This window comes from Microtus oregoni, unplaced genomic scaffold, assembly GCF_018167655.1.
Source record: "Microtus oregoni isolate MIOR12 unplaced genomic scaffold, Mior012 000000F_ref0000247, whole genome shotgun sequence".
Classification (NCBI taxonomy): domain Eukaryota; kingdom Metazoa; phylum Chordata; class Mammalia; order Rodentia; family Cricetidae; genus Microtus; species Microtus oregoni.
The window spans coordinates 71,575,126-71,592,910 of record NW_024543059.1 but is presented as its reverse complement, the minus strand read 5'-3'; the positions used below and the strand labels follow the sequence as shown (position 1 = coordinate 71,592,910).

General features: G+C 38.3%; 1 protein-coding gene across 2 annotated transcripts in view; it reads right to left on the bottom strand.

The window, feature by feature from the left end:
• Nucleotides 1–3,262: 3,262 nt before the first annotated feature.
• The window catches only part of Arhgef38 (Rho guanine nucleotide exchange factor 38), a 91,680-nt gene continuing 77,157 nt past the window's right edge, over nt 3,263–17,785 (bottom strand). For both annotated transcript variants that reach the window (XM_041655136.1, XM_041655139.1), the window contains exons 10-14: nt 14,890–15,201; nt 13,456–13,599; nt 12,293–12,491; nt 11,923–12,173; nt 3,263–3,848 (exon numbers count right to left, since the gene is read on the bottom strand). In XM_041655136.1, coding sequence (XP_041511070.1) covers nt 3,663–3,848; nt 11,923–12,173; nt 12,293–12,491; nt 13,456–13,599; nt 14,890–15,201 — 1,092 coding nt within the window. In that variant the 3' untranslated portion in view covers nt 3,263–3,662. The remainder of the gene's footprint in view (nt 3,849–11,922; nt 12,174–12,292; nt 12,492–13,455; nt 13,600–14,889; nt 15,202–17,785) is intronic.

Below are 17,785 nucleotides of genomic sequence, written 5' to 3'. Positions count from 1 at the left end.
TTTTATTAGTTACAAACTATAAATTGTTATGATCACGTGTTTCACAGGAAACATCACTTAATAACAAACTGAAATTTCATCAGTACAATCATCATAAATATCACAAGAAGTTAAAAAGGTGATGGATACATTTAGATGCCTTAGTGGAGGTTTAAGCAAAACAAAACTTATTTAGTAAAACTGTAGTCTCAGGATTTATGAGCAAGAGTATCTCAATTCTAGCCTTTTCCTAAAGTGCTGAGTTACTTTTCAAAACACTCAGATTTACCTGCCTCTAACAGTAATGCCTAAGACATCTCAGTGAGCTTCAGGAGCCCTGAGGAAAGGTAGCTTTGTAGATCACATAAAAGTTAGCGATGCGTTTTTACATCTGTGTGTATAGAGAGAGGGAAGTAGCCACAAAATTAGACGTTAGAGTTGCATCCTTTAAACAGGATCTTTTCCTACAGAATTTCAAGTCCAGTGTCCGTCTAGCCAGTGAACTGTAGTCACATCTTCGTGACCACGATGTACATGTCTAAGTTTGTTCAACCTGAGTTTTGTGAGGTCTGAATGTTGAATGTGAGGTCACTAGTTAGTAATGCAGTGGGTGTAATAGGAAGCTATACTTCCTAATATATTAGGAAGCTACTGCAAATGACTTAGAGGGTTTTATGTCTTAAGATTTTCTCTCTTCATACAGCTGTGTGAGGTTAACATGGTAGAAAAAAGTCTAAGAAATGGACGAGAAAATCCAAGAATTTTTAATTCCATGATTCAGTAGTTGAAATACTCAGTTTTGTAAATCACCCCAACTATGTTCATTTCAAATAGCATCAGGCATTTAAAAAGCAATTACACAAAATCTGAATTATATTTTGGAGGGATTGAATATTTAACATCTGTCACACATTGCTCACCTTTCAAATTCAAGCTATTTCTGGAATATAAAGAATGTTCCAGTAGTAGCTGTGTGACTTCTTCATGATTCCACAAAATGAGAATTTTCGATTACTAGATGTATATTTTATACTCACTACACTTTATTCCATATACCAGTAGTTTTGAACATGTGCGCTTCAAAATGAAATGTAAATAAAATGCATATATTTTTATTTATTTTAAAAACAAAAATAGCTACAAAAGCTTCCTCTTCATCTTGGCGAAATTAATCGCCCACTTCAGAGGATCCTATTCTGTACAATATTAATTTAAAGAGTAATATAACAAAATGCATTAGCTTGCCTAGTTGCAATTATACTGATGCAACCAATCTTTTGACCTGCTTAAATATAAACATCCTATAAGCTATCTTGAAAACTTGTTTTTTTGAGGCCTAGTAGAAGAATGTATAATTTTAAAATTATAATGTATTGGTGTGGGAGGTCCTTCTATGTCCATGTCCTTATGTCTTACGTCTATTGATTTTAAAAAAAGTAAGTAGAAAATGAAGGTGTTATGTAGTTTTTCAGAGCACATTTGTAGTAACGTGCTCATCATGATTGGAAAGTTGCAATCACTGGCTTCATAACGGTTCTTTCTCTGGAGCTAACTGAAGTATTGATTGTCCTGGTGTAGATTTTTCAACAGTCAGACAGGATGCATCATGCCTAGACCCACACCAGTAGACAAAGTTGCCCCTTCATGTAATCACTTATTTCAGCCAGAAATCTGTGCTATTGATATAATTTGTGCTATTGATAGAATTATTTTTGTGTGAAACACTGAAGCTCAATGCTGCGTAGAGGTGTGCAGGTAGGTACACGCTGCAGTGTGTAAATTATGCATCTTTGAACATTGCCATAAGATCCTTATGTAGCAACTTCAATTTCTTTTTGTTTAACCTTAGGCAAATGAATTTGTATTTTAAAGATGAATTCAAGGGCAATTAAAAGAAAATCTTAAAGTCTCTATTATCTTTTAGAAATCTTTTGTTATCCTACTTAAAAAAAAAGAAAGCATTTTGTGCAAAAGCCATGTTAGGAAAATTTTATAAATCTGTTTTCAAGAATTCAGTAGTAGTACAAACTTTCCTTCATATATTCAGTCAGCTACAGTAGAAATCTTTATTTTGTCGTAGATATTGCAGTAATAAATGCAAAGTAATATATGTACATAAAATGGATCTAATCTCTCAAAGTGAGAAATCTTAAAATGTGTCATTAGGAATTTTATGGGCAATTAAAATCTACATAATTATGAGTAACCACTAAAATCAAAATTACGAAGATCACTGTTACATGATCCTCTAAACACACTGTTTATTGCTAGTGCTCATCACGCTGTTAGTTCTAGAAATAGGACTGTCCTCTTTGGATCGAAAACTTCGCATGGCAAGGCACTTCAAATTGACCAGAATGCCTGGGAAACAGCAGCTATTCAGTAATGCTGACCAAGTAGATGCATGCCAGACATTTGGGTCTTCATTAGACTTCCTCTCTAGAGTTGTTTCATCCAATTATTTTCGTTTTCTTCCTCTACTTCTGAACACTCTCCCTGGCTCATGTCATCTCTGTGTCTGTTCCACTTGATCTATTTTCATCCAATCACAAGTCTTGACGGAATGAATAAGCCTGAAATTTTAGAGGCCAGTTCTCTGAGTGGTACCCAAGTTAAAGCACAATGCCCTGAGCAAGGGGTTATAGCTAGTCCAATCCTCAGTGCCTTGTGTGAGCACAAACTGGCCACTAAATCATTTACATTTTGTCTCTGAAGTGGAATGCACATTCCCCATGCATCTTCAAATCGTTAAAGAAAACATTTCCTCATTAAAGTGTCATCAGTAATCATAAACAGCAGCTTTAAGACAATTTCAAACATGCTTAAACACAACAATAAAAGTACAAATAATAAATCTGGATACTTCATTTTTTCTCTCCCAGGCTTGTATAGAAGTCTTTGGAAGCTCTTCATTTTGAAAAGCTGTTAAATATTGAAGTGTGGATCTGAGAATGATTTCCTCCAGGTCCATTATTTACATTGCTGATTTGCATTCAAAGAGTGTATGATGTAATCATTAGGAACAGGGACCTTGAAACCATGCTGCCTGTGTTTGATGCACCTCTACCACTTGCAAGCAATGTTGAGTCTTTACGTTGCATTAAATTATTCTATATAAATAATCTAAAGCAATGTCTACCATGCAGTATACTTTTAGTAAGTTTTGGATATTATCAATATTTTGTTTCCCTTTTGATTAAAAATGCATTAAAAGTGGAAAGACTTCTAATTATCTGTTAATTATGTTTATGTGTAATTATTCTGTGATTTATACAGATATGTATAATCTGGATTATACTCATCATGTATAAGCTGCAAAATATATATTATATGTATATAGCATGCGTGTGCAAATAAGATGTAAAAAATATGTTTAAGGCAAAGTACAGTAAGAAAATATTACAATAAAGTGAAAACCTTATTCTTTCACTCCTTGGTGTTGATAAACAAAATATATCTTTTAGAAAGATCTTTACCTTTAAATATGTAGTTGGAGTCTAGGCTGTTTACTCTCTGCTGTTTCTGTTGGTAATATCTCTATCAACAACTATTTTTTATACATCAACAACATCTTATTAGGAAGCAAGATTTTCCTTAAAACGTGATGCACTGCTTCTGGTCTGCAGTTTCAGTGTCTGTTTCATGAGGTAGTCAGGAAATGATGTCATTTTATGCTTATTTTCTTAAGCATATGTCATCTTCCCAAGGTAGTTAGCTGGCACGTAGCCTTTCTGTCCTTGGGCTTCAGCTAACCACCACTCTCTGTTCCCACTTAGGTCACAGAACCTCAGTATGTGGACTCTCTGGTACTCCTGGAGGCTGAGTTCATGCTCACTTCGTGCTTGGAAAGCATGGACTGCATAGAAAATCTAGACAAGAAAAAAAAAAGATATTGGAACAAAACCCAGAATTTCGGAGAAACTTACCAGGTTTCTGATGATAAGGGGCTCCTAGCTTTTGACAGTCCAGGACTTCCTGATGGGTTTGGTAGGATATGACCTATCAAATCTGTGGCACATAAGAAAGAAAATAGGCACTCTTCCTAATTGGAAGGATTTTAGGCTGGGCATGCTTGAGGCAATTCGGCCTTTTCTATAAAATGTTTTCTCGTTGTTAATTCTTTGAATCAATCGCTCAATCTCTTCTGCAGATGAAAACACAGATCATTTCTGCACAACATTTCTGTGTGTGGAGTGAGAAATTGGAGGGATGTGGAAATGTGTTGAAGAGTTAGAGAAGATAAATTATAGACCCCCATAGTAAATTAAACTGTAGTCATTAAAACAGCAATATAGAAAGTATTCACATTAAGTATTTTTAAATGTAAAATTGCAGCTGGAAGATGACTTGGTGGTTAAGAGTACATGAGCTTTTGCAGAGGACCCAATTTAGGTCCCAGCACCCACTTGGGAGTTTCACAACCAGTTGCCAAAATTCCAGTTCCAGGGTATCCAGTGCCCTCTTCTGACTTGGAGAGTAGCTGCTCTCATACAGACACATCCCAACACACAGACACATATGTATAAAATTAGATGAATAATATATGTCTCAAATTACATTTCTCTGAAAAATACTTCACAGTTACTAGGTAAATTGGAAGACCTCTGACCAGTGTTGAAGTCATTGTCTAGTAACATCATAAGGCTGCTAAAAGAAATGTTTCCTTCTGATAAAAAATTAAGCAATTAACCAACACATTTGTATATTCATTTAATCAAACTTCATAAAAAAAAATTCTGTCAGAACCTTACAACTCAGCTAAAGCAATAATGAATCTTTACAAAAGAAAACAACAAAACCACAGTGCCACCGTCACCAACGATAAACTACACATAAATACTGGGGTGCATTTTGAAGCAAGTGGTCTTTCATAAGGGACACATTAATAAAGGAGGTTAGTATGTCACACCCACAAAGGTGAATACATGGAAAGGTGATAGAAAAAAAGGATGGAAAATTGAGGGCTGTGAAAAATGAATTGATGTCACTGAACATGTCCAAAGAGATGGACAGTGTAGTGAGAGAACCAAGATTAGACTGTGGTTACATAAATCTTAATGAATCACTTACCTCAATAAAACCCTGATGCCATTAACTGTTACCTTAATAAGGAGCCTGAGGCAGAATTCAAGGAAAGGAACCATATTGCTAGGGTTGGAATGGGTTCCCCCACCTATTCTAAACTACACTCATCCCTTCTAAGTGAAAGTCTAGCCAAAACGTACTATCCATGAACTAAAAAGTTGACTTCATCAGACCAAAAATATCATATATTTTGATTAAAAAGTTGACTTCATCAGACCAAAAATAGTGCTTGATATCAGATTTCAGGTCTCTACAACGGTGAGGATTTTGTTGTTGGTAAGCCATTATACAGTATTTTGTTAATGGCAGTTTGAATGGCCCGAGGTGTGCCTCTCAACTGGTCACATATGCTGTGTGCACAGTAGATTTCAAATCTTCAGTTGACCTGAAAGTTCTGGATATCATAAAGAGATTGTGGTGCGTGCATGAGGATAGATCGTTGGAAATGGATTATGCTGTTTGGAAGTAAAGATGAAACAGAAGAGAGGAGCTATAAATTCTTAATGAAATTTCAGCAGCGATACTTTTACTGAGTTTGTAACAGTTTATGTCACATGAGCTGCATCCTCAACAGCCCTCTCAGTTAAGACTTAGAAACAGTCTTACTCACAAGGATACCCAGTGCTACTAGGACCGATGCGTTCTAACTCCCAGTCCTGTGTTTGATCAATTTCTTTTAGGGTTTTAGGAATCAAACTCAGTTCTAAGAAAGAAAAGAACAGTGTATTTTTTGGAGAAAGGGTCTGTGGTCTCTCCTCTGTCCCTGCAGTTCTGCAGTTTTGAAAGTGACAATATTGTATAGGTCCATAAGATTAGTGTGGTTAATTTGGTTTGCAAAAGCGTCCAGGAGTGTGACGTGCTAAATTATAGTGCCGGAGTGATCTATAGGAGCTGGAATCAGCAGTGTGATCATCTTTGCAATTTGAATCAATAATAAATACGCTTCTTTAGCTCAGGCATGGATTTTTCAGAAGGATAGATTAGTTACAATCCCATTCCTCAACACTGTGTAGTCTTTCACTTTGGAACAGATTTCCTCAAAGGGAAAATAAAATTTGATTAGATATATTTATTATTATAATATGCATTTTGTTGTGTTTTTTTTTTAGACAGAGTCTAACTGTGCAGTCATCGGCTTGCCTAGACTTCACTATGTAGATCAGACTCACCTTGATTCATAGAGATGTTTACCTCTGCCTTTAGAGTGTTGGAATTAAAAGTGTGTGCCACCATACCTGACTTAAAATATATAATTTAAGCAAATATAAATTCTCATGAAATAAGAAATTTAAAATACAAAATTGTGTAACACTTTTAAATTATCATGGTTCAAATTTGTTTTAAATTGGCAGTTTCTAGTTGCTAAATAAAGGTGTACTTTATATGCTCAAAATGGGCCTAAGTCGGCTTTGAAAGAGAGAGTGTCTCTGGTCTTCTAATATGCGTGTGTGTGTGTGTGTGTGTGTGTGTGTGTGTGTGTGTTTTAGATGATAAATTAGAGGTTTTCAGCTTGTCATGAATTTTTAAGAGCAGAGTGATTTCTTATTTTCAAATCTCAGTTCACACTCTCTAACTTTAAATGTGTATATGTTTTTGCCCATGAACATTCATTAGAATGTTATTAATATGGTTCATAATAAGGTATTTCTTTTTTCCTTGTTATTTATAAAATGTTTTGCTGTTTGTTCCTTTGCTGCATTTCATTTTAAATGTGATAACCTGGCAATACAGATCAGCTCTACACAGCATTTGATTTAAGAGCACCTAGACTCTCACCGTGATTATTATCCATAAACATCATACTGTTCCCTGTGGCACCATTGCCGCCTCAGCAGCCTCTTACACTACATATTTGTGCATTTAATTCTTATTTCTTAACTTCACTGCATTGTGCAATCTCGTTTTTATTGATTTTATCCCAATTTTCCAGTTACAAACAATAAAATTCATAACATATTTTAATTTTCCTTTCCCAAACTAAAAAGCTTTTAAAACAGCATTTACTGTATTAATTCCAAAGCCAAAATAATTACACTGCTTGGAACATATCATTCTTTCCCTCACCTGCTAGAAGCCAGCTTTTATTTTCTTCATTCAGTGATTATATATGTTTATTAACAAGTAGGATTTTATGAAGAATCTAGGGTTTAATAAAATATTTTAATATGGATTTAAACCTGAGGGTTCAGGAAAGAGTACTTCCTAGAGCCTAAAACACACCCGAGTGCCTGAGTGTGGCTTTCACTAAGATATTCTTACTTTGGAGACATTAGAATAGTCATATATAGGACTTGGGAGAATTTGAAGCTACTGTCATAAAAGGTGATAATTGAGAGGACAAAGGTAGGTCACAGGTATGCTTGGAGGTAGGGTTATCTTCAGTGTAAACATGTAGTTCTGATGAAAAAAAAGTTTCAAAAGTAAACAAAGAAAAAACACCCACTTAAGTACTATAAACATCTTTATTCCCCTTCTCTCTCCATCCTGTCCTCCCTCCCTCTCTTCCTGAAATGGCAATAAATGTGGAATTGGATATTTTGACACCTTTGGCCTTCAAAATATTGTAAAACATTTCCATATTAAATATTCCTTTAATTTTCATTCTAGTGGATTACTTAAATACCTTAAGATCAATCTGCCACACAGTTGATAAACTTTCAAAAAAAAGCATATTCAATATCACTATCATAAGTAGTTATAAAATGCAAAGTCAAAGACCAGCTCACAAGAATGAGAAAACAACAAACTTGTCTAAAAATGTGCTCCATAAAAAAAGATCACATGCCAAGAAGCACATTTTCAAGATAATTGAGGAAATCCTCTGCAGTAATGTGAATGGTCCCTCTAGGCTCATATGTTTGAATACTAGGTGCCCATTTAGAGGAGTTGTTTGGGAAGGACTAGGGGTGTGGCCTGGTTGGAGGAGGTGTGTCACAAAAGCCCATGCCAGTTAGGATAGTCATGGACTCTAACCTTCTGAAACTGTAAGCTGCAAATAAACTCTTTCTCGCATAAGTTGCCTTGGTCATGATGTCTTATCACTGCAAAGGAAAAGTAGATGTCCTTGAAAGCCATTCACCAACTTCTTATGCCCCAAGGTCCAGGTTAAAAGCTTAGATCAACTATGGCAATCACAGAGAAGATACAGAATGAACTTGTGGGATATTTGTACAGTGTGTGAAGATGTATTCACTATGATTGGCTTAATAAACAGCTGAATGGTTAAGAGCTAGGCAAGAAGAGAGGACTCTGGGAACAAGAAAGGCAGAATCACCAGGAGATATGGAGAGGAAACAGGAGATACAAAGTAGAAGAGAGGTAATACCCTGTGATAGAACATAGATTAATATAACTGGGTTCCTTTTAAGTTGTAAGAGCTAGTTAGGAAAAAGCCCAAGCTATAGGTGGAGCATTTATAAATTAATAAAATGTCTCCATGCCATTACTTGTGAGCTGGCTGGTGAGACAGGAAAAGATTCATTATGTAAGCCAGTCTTCAGCTGTCTATATCTCAGGATTCTCAAAGCCTCAGAGATGCCCCCTTAAAGTAAGGTAGAAGCCCTTCCTCCTAGTCGGGGATCACTTGAATTATCAAGAAGACTCCAGTACAGCCTAAAACTCTGTAGTATATGCTTCTGCATGTCTGGAGGTTAATAAAAGGTACCTCCCTGTAGGAAAGAGCAGAGCAAGGAATAGTGGCCCCAAACGCCACCCAGTTAAGCAGTACAGGTTACAGTTGATTTTCCTGATTTTTAAGTTTAAATAGTAATGTGGAAAATTGCTTTTGGGGTCTATCGTATATAAGACTTGACAAAGATCCAATTTGCTACCACTTTCAGTCACTTATGTGGACCACTATGCTGTATGTGACCTCTGTGACACCCAGGAATATAAGGGGCTAAGTGTTCACATGCAGCCTGAGAGCAGATGCAGTGGAAACACCAGACTGTAGCAAGCATGAAGATGTAATTCTTTCTCCTTATTCCCGGGAATGAAGAGCAACTGCACTAGGAGTCTGAAAACCACCAGCCTCTATGTGTCTGCTGTCAGAGCTAAAGGATAAAAGGAAGTATTCCTTCCTGGCTCTTCTTTACTCTTTCCTTTTTCTTTCCTTTACTCTTTCCCCACAGGGGTCGCTTCTCTTTGCAGTAGTTGATCTGGGACATACTCTGTGCTTGCAGTGGAGAGACCTTCAATTTGAATGAAATCACCTTAATCTGAATGAAGTTATCAGAGATCCCATGAGGCCACAGATCCAAGGTGGGCTTTTCGGTTCAATTTTATTAGTAATAATGCTACTATTTATCCAATGCCAGTTGTCTATGTTAAACTGGTTTCCAAACTCAGAGGAGACAGAATAAACAGGATTTTTGGATAAGAGCCTCTAACATATTTTCTATTTTGATTCCCTGCTCTGCTCCCCCTTCATTAAAGAAAACATTTAGCATCTAATTTACCTGATTTGTACTGGTAGGATCACTTGAGGAAGATTGTTTTATTGTAGCCACTAGTGGGAGCCAGTTTTATACTGTGCTCTTCCAGCTGAAAGAACCTAAATCATGTTTAACCCCAAATCCTAGTAAAGTTAGGCTATGGTTAGAATATCATTCTAGCTTCAGAATGCTGTCTTAGTTACTATTCTATTGCTGTGAGTAGACACCATGACCAAAGCAACTCAAAAAAGGAAGCATTGAATTTAGTACTTGCTTGCGATTTTAGAATGTGAGTCAATGATCACCATGGCAGGCAGAAGATAGGACTGGTGAAGGATCAGTAGCTGAGGGCTTTACATCCTGACCCTCATGTAGCAGGCAGAGAGAAGGGTGCGGGGAGAAGGGAGGGAGGGAGGAGGGAAACCTGGGCATAGTGTGGGCCTTTGATTCTCAAAGTCCTCCCCAGCAACTCACTTCTTCCAACCAGGATACACCTCGTAATCCTTCTCATCTTTCTCAAATAGTTTCACTGCCTGGGAACAAACATTCAAACGTCTGAGCTGTGTGAGCTATTCTCATTCAAACTACCAGAGATGTCATTCCAAACTCAGATTCTGCCAAGGCTGTTGAGGTAAGTAAGGTAAACTATGAGAATATTCAATCAGGTCTACAGATTTCACTGAATTAAAAAAAATATCCACAAATGAGTTAAGATTATAGTGTGTCTTTCGGAAGCTGTAAGTAAGCTGAGAGGGCTAGCAAATTACTAAAATCGTGTGCTCTGGAGCTACAAAATGGAGTAATGAGAACATGCCTTGAATATCAGGTAAGCTAAGAGTCCATCGTGGCTTGGAAGGGAGATTTGCAGATAAAAATATCTGTTAAAGACGTTACAGTCAGAATTTACAAAGAAATCTCTCTCATAATTAGGAAATAAGAAGAATTTAGTTTTGTGTTAATGAGATGGACAGGGAAAAGATAATAAAGGAATTTTAAGGTTAGAAAAAAAGTAGACAAATATTTGACTAGAAAACAGAGTGATTAATAAGCATACAGAAAGAGACAAAGAGTGTTCCTGGAATTATTTCTTTATCTTTTTTAAAAACAAAACATTTTGAATATCTTTTACTGGGTTAGTAGTCATGTATGACTTATTTTATAAAATGGAATAAGAGCCTATGTCACAGTTCAACCACTCAGGAGACAGAAGTGAAAGGGTAGCCTGGGATGTATCATAAGATGCTGCCTCAAAAAACAAATTTCTTTTAAAGACTCTTCAGAGAATTGTTTTAAGGAATAAATTTATTATAAAGACAGACTTGTGTTTAAGTGTAAAAAAAGTAACACATATGATATGTTTTATTTGTGTATACATTTATGTATGCACAAAATATATCTGAAAGACACACACGGGATGCTGTCTTTGGAGAGAAGGGGGAAGCGAATAAAGACATTACATTTAATTTATGAATACTGTTCCAGTTTCACTTTCTGAAAATGAAATGTATTACCCCTGTGGAAAAGAAATTTAGGCTAATGGAAATTAGTAAGTTAAAAAGGCAGAAAATTAGTTGGTTATTACTTGGAGATTAATAGTTGAATATACCAAAACTTTATGAGGTAGCAAAAATGAACCTTACATTATAATTAGCTTACCAATTTTTGAAGGTGCCGTAGCAGTAGTTTTCACATTGGTGCAACGAGAGAAAGGCAAGTTAGGAAGCTTTCGTGCCTAGCAGGTGGTATTAAAAAGAGGTGACGTGTCTAAGTTCTACTCATCTTAATGAAGGCATTGCCTCTAGAATAGTAGTCTCAACCTTCCTAGAGTTGAGACCCTTTCATACAGTTTCTCATGGTGTGGTGACCTCCAAGCAGACAATTATGTTCAATACTACTTTATAACTGTAATTTGGCTACTATTATGAATCATAACATAAATGTCAGTGTTTTCTGAAGTTCTTAATCACCCCTAATCCCAAAGGGGTAGCAACCCACAGATTGAGAACCACTGTTGTAGAGGCTTCAGAGATAAGTTCCTATCTGATATTGATGACCACAGCTCAGCTGCCTTTCTCCAACGGTGGAGCATTAGAAAAGAAATTCCTGGCCACCCTGAAGACTTAGCAGTGGAGTAGTGGCTGCTAAGGTTTGTTGGATCTCTAGTCTGTGTCAAGAGTTCAGCATGCGTGTCAACCCTACTCAAAACACCGACTTTGAAGCATAGGGATTGTTTTTTGAGGAAACAGGTTTAGATAATTAAATTCTTTGCTCAACAATCCACCGATGGTATGTGCTAATAGGTCTAGGTGTTTTCAATGTCCAAGCTGACGGTTTCCTAGTAAGAATTTCAGATCAACGTCAGTGGTTAGAGATTCTTTGATTTGAGTGGCCAAGTATTTTTTACCTCGCGGTTTAAAAGTCTTACCTGTTCGTCTACCTCTTGAAAGTGATCAACATCAGCACCGTTTGTTTCAAACTTCCCACTAAGAGATGAACTGCTGTCGCTTATGCTGCCTTCAGGAGTACCCGTGACACTGTCACTAGCTGGCCGGCAAGACACAAAGAGGCTGAGGTTCTCGAAATCGTCATCACAGAATCTGTTCTCACCATCTCCCTTCTGCTCCTTTGCTGGGTTGTAGGGCTTTAGGAAGGAGGAATACACGTAGCCTTTCACAACTGGCAGAAGGAAAAAGAAAGCACCAGGGTTACATGTTGACCTTCCCTGAACACGCAGAGACCCCTTGGAAAATCTCAACCTGAAGAGCAGTAGTAGGTCTGTGGGAAAAGAAACTTACATCCTGTGTCAACTAACCACCTGCTTGTACTCCCCAGGGGATCCTTCTGTTCCAGGACGGCTACCAACTCTCCTTCTAGAAGATTGATGTCGTGCTCCTGGGTGGCATTGCACTTGCGTTTAGCTCGGTAGAGTTCCTCTGCTCCATACGTGGACAGAAGTTTGGAGCGGTGATCGTCAGTTTGATGTGGCACTTCTGGCTGGGAAAAGGAAGATGTTCTGATTCAGGTGAACATACAGTGAAATCATCATTGAGTTTTCTTCTGGAAGATTATTTCTCAATATAAGTTATATGCTACTCTGGATTTATTAAAAGGCAGATGCTCGTGTCAGCTGAATTTTCAGTTAAAAAAAATCTCAAGTAGGCACATGAGGGCAGTGTTGTAGAAAAGAAAGAAAATACAACCAGGGCTAAGAATGCAGAGGCTCTGGGGCTGGCAAGGTGGCTCAGAGCATAAAAGCAGCCCTCCAAAGTCTCATGACCTGGGTTCCATCATCAGAACCCACATAGTGGAAGGAGAGAACCCATTCCCATAATGGGGACCTCCAAATGTATTCCTCTGTATAACTGTGTGTGCAACATACATACAGACAGACAGACATACATACACACTACACACACAGGAAAAGTAAATAAAATTGTAAATTATAAAACAGGTTTAAAGAAGGCAGAGGTTCTAACGATTCCTGACTGTTGATATTTTACTATTTTCTATTTACATTCTTGCATAGTAAATACTTTTTAATTTTAATTCATAAATTGCCTATATGCATTTCCCCCCTAGGTAAACGAGGCAGGAGTTGCAAAAAGACACTTTCCAAAGCCTGGCCCTAAGAGAGCTTGAGAAAACCACTATATCTTTGGGGGCTGGAAATTAAAAACGAGGGGCTGCACTCTCTTTAAAATCCTGCTCAACAAAATGTGAGTGTCCACCGTGCATCCAGCACGTGTCTCAGCATGTTAAGGAATTATCATCGGTGAAACAGAAACAAACATCACACTCTTATGGAGTTTATCATAGAAGAGATAGAAACAGGGAATAAAACTTAACAAGCAAATGACACATTATTTGGACGTAGCGATTGGTATGGGAAACGATCCGCTACGATTTGGAGGAGGCATAGAGATGCTGTCGGCACTGTCACAGGCAAGGCTCAACTCACCAGACTCTGAGCGGTCCTCTTCCTTTCAAAGCTAAGTTTCCTCTCAATAAAGGTGGCACTGTTGTCCTTTACAAAACTCAGGTTTTGAACCTCTTCCAGCACTCGATTTTGAATCTCAGAGATGCTCAAGACTGGCAGGAGCACCTGTAGGAGAAACAGTGCGGTGTTTTCAGACACGTGATCACACTGGGCCTTGACTCTGCCAGGGTCGTGGACAACAGGCATGGAAGACAGTGCCAGAGAGGAAAAATCTAGGCAACTTGAGAGCTTCTATAAAAATGGGCAATCTGGTATTTCTGAAGCCACACAATATGGCATGGATACTTTTCCTTCTTAAGTTTCCAGACTCCATAGGAGAACAAAATACAAAAGGGGCAAGAAAGACCCAAGAGTAGAGTTCAGAAGATGTGGAGTTAGCAGCCCCCCAGGTGGGACAGCAGGAGTATGCAGGGAGTGAGGCTACAATAAGAAGCATGTTGAGGCATGTACATATGTTTGTCTTATATGTTTAGCGAGTATGGAAGCTGGAAGCTAGGAATGGGCAGTTGTTTGGGAGGTGCGCATACAGATGGGAATAGTAGAGTATATGTGAAATGAAAGTAGAGAGAGGGTTACCTGGGGGCCCAGACAGAAGGGGTTGAGCAGGCTAGAAAAAGGCTTAAACATAATGCAGAAACGATTTGGCGCCTATGCTCTTTCAAACCACATAAAAATATAATAGGACATAGAACATATGTGAATTGGGCCCAGGGGTGAATATTGGGATCTAAAGGTTTTAGCAGGAATAGGATAGGTAGGTGTGTAGGGGATGAGGATGTGTTAACTAAAACTAAGGGTATATGAAGAAACCTTATTAAGCCCACTAGTTTGTAAGTGAAATGAAAATATAGTTTTTTAAAAATGAGTTTAAACCATAGTATTTCTCATATAAGTGAATGATGCTGCTCCCAGAAGACATGAGTCACAAAATAAAAATCTCAGAGCCAGGCATGGACTCCTCCCTTTGAGTTCTTGGGCAGAGAGACCCCAGAGGAACCCAAGACAATACAGGCTGTTGCTGCTCTTTTGTGTTCCTCCACAGGGAGATGGCAAGGCTGTATTACTGAAGGTATCATGCACTTTGGTTGCGGGACCCAAAGAAATAAATCTTGAACTGACCAGGAAACTCTTCTTGATGGCTAGCTTTTGTCTTAGATAGGATTTCCATTGCTGTGAAGAGACACCGTGATGATGGCAACTCTTAGAAAGGAAACCATTTTCGGGCTGGCTTACACTTCAGACGCTTAGTCTGCTAACATCATAGTCTTTAAAACTATACGATTCAAAATGCAGGAGGACATCTGAATGATTTTATACTTAAACAACAACACACAAGGGCCACACGTATACACTCTGAAGGAGGTGTGAAATTGAGGTGGCTAAGGGGTAGCTCACCGGCTTGACTGTGGAATAAGCCTGCAGAGCCACCAGCATCAAGTCCCGGAGGAGGGTGATAAAGCTACACAGGCAGTTCAAGAGGATCTTCCTGGCGGCCTGGTTGAACGCCTGGAGCTCTTCCACAAGCTGGGCATTGAGGGCCTCATACTCTCTTTTGGCCAAGTCTGATTCGTCGGCTGCTGACCGCGGCAGGGAGCTATTGCAGTCAAGTAGTTTGTCATAGCGCTTTTGGATGAGCTTCTGAGGCCCTGGGAATAAGGACAGCAAGGCTGACAGGGGGCTCAAGATGAGTCTCTGAGAGCGAGCTACCTGCAAAAGAAAAATACGGAAAATACAGGCACATTACCAAGAGAAGAATGGCTCACTCCATAACCAATGATGCTCTCAGTAGGCCTATCTCCTTCTCTCTTCTGAAGCTCAAAGGGACAGGACAGCACCCAGTCATTTGCAAAGAGAATCTCATATGGGGGGGCTGCCTAAGCTTCTTTATTCATGCTTAAAGTAGCAACATTGAACCTGAAGATGAGCGAGAAGAGTAAGTCTTTCATAAGGATCACAACTCTTCTGCCTACAGCTGTGCCTCAGACGCCTCCTTCAGGACCCTCCCTCTCGCTCCCTCCTAACCCCAGAGCCAAGCTGAGTTATCAAGCAGCGTCAAGGTTGGGAGGAGCTGACATCAGTGTGTGGTACAATTGACCAACTCACCACTTCACCTCTTGCTGTCAGCAAAATGGGCACAAGCATTCTGAGGAGAGACTCTTACACCCCTTCGCATCAGTTCCAAGTCTGTTTTTTACCTCTAGGTTTGTTTTTGGATGGAATTGTATTCCCCAAGCAAGCATTGGTCCTTTAAATGCATATCTTATGCCTGTGACAGAAATGACCAGAGCTAAACACTTAAATACATCTAAGGCTTGAGGGCATCTGACTTGGTTTCTGAAATGGCTGCATTTTCAGCTCTGAGACATGAAAGAAAAACCTTATTGTATTAGTGCCCAACCGCATGTCAGCACTCAAGAATCCTAGATTTTATTTCTTCTCCTTTTATGTTTTCCCCTGTGTTCTGAATTGCAATTTTATCCCATGTCTGATGACCACCCTGCCTTATACCTTATCACACATGTTATAGGAATCTGGAAGTAGTTTATCATTTGTGACCTCAAAGATATTCCAGGAAATCGAAGCAACGGCCTGTATTAATTAATGTAAATGATTCTGCTAACTCTGTTTGAACTCACGGGAAATCTGAAAGAGGTTACCTCATCTGTTAGTGGCACCAGCGATAACCAACACAAATTAGATTTGATTTTTAGTTTATGAAATAATCAATAGATACCAGCCCACCACTTAATGAGCCCCTGGACTAGGCAACAGATGCATTTACTGTATCTGGGAAAGTCACTGTGTTTATTACTTGCCTGGGAGCCACAGTTTGCTAATTTGATGATTATGATTGTAATGTATGTCCAATGCCCATAGATATGAACTTTATTTGCCAGAGGGACAGTAGTTGGAACAGATAAGCAGGTTGTATTTTAGAATTTTGTGCTACACAGTATTTGTAGAAAAGGATCATTCATGGCTGGATAAGAATAACTTCTCTGCCTTGGGGTAAACTTTTGAGTTAATATTTCTGTTTCAAAGAGTTCAGTATGCTACCCAATAAAATGCCACTTTTCTACCATACTTTCTGGTGATTCTTCTAACTTAGCAGATGTAATATTATTTTATCAGGGCAGACAGGACAATTTCTTCCTTCTTTCTGTCAAACTGTGGAGCATGCTGGCTAAGGGAGAAGCTACGGAGTATGTGCTCATATGATTTTGTTAAATACTTATCAACTTAGTGAATTGAAATTGAGCAAACTCTAAATGGTTTTTCTAAAATGTCCTTCCTATGATTGAACCCTGGAAAAAACTCCCCAAGACCTAGTCACATTTTCCCAATAAACCCATGGGTATAAAAACCTTTGTCTATTAATCTACCTATACATCCATCTGTCCATTCCTGAGAAACTTATGCTCTCTCACTTTATTTTGGATAGTATGATATTTAGTCTTCTTACATTTTATTTATTTTTTTACTTATTTTGTGTTCCTGCTAGAGAACATTATTTATTGTTAGAGAGCGCAAGCAGAGATCTGAAGAAGTAGGAGTTGGTTCTTTCTGCCACATGGATCCTTAGGATCAAACCAGGATTCGGGGTTGTTACTAAGCACCTTTACCCACTGAGGCACCCCCCAGGCCTTTTAAAATAGTACATTAATTTTCTTTTATTTTTATACATGATAATGGTAAATTTTGATTGTTAACTTGACAGGATTTAGAATTGCCCAGGAGACCAACTTCTCGGTATGTTTATGAGGATTTTGGCACTCACCTTTAATCCCAGTTCTTGGGCAACAAAAAAAGGCTGTGCTCCGTTACGTTAAAGGCCAGCCTGGTCTGCATAGCAACTACAAATGTACTTATCAAAAGGTTGTAATCTCAACTTTCTGTGTTATAATGCCCAAACCAGCTTATTCAGTAGTTTTGCAGTAGGATGCAGACTGTGTCACATCCTAAGGTTTGGAAATATTTGGGAGCTCATTGGTTGAAGATTATTTTGAGGTGGAGGTGTTGCTGAGATTTTGAGATTCATGGGCTAGGACCGCTAGAATCATCCAACACAAGATCTAAGACAGTCTGGGCCTAATTCTGACACAGCCAACACAGAAATATGGCCTATTATGCTTTCTCCAAAATATTAAATACTGATATGAAATAATAACATAATGCACTAAACTGAAATTAGCATTACCCAGAAAAGCTTACCACTCAAACTTTAGTCAAGAATGTCTTTATGCTCCCCGGCATATATTTTACAGAACTCTTAAAAACAAATAGTATATGA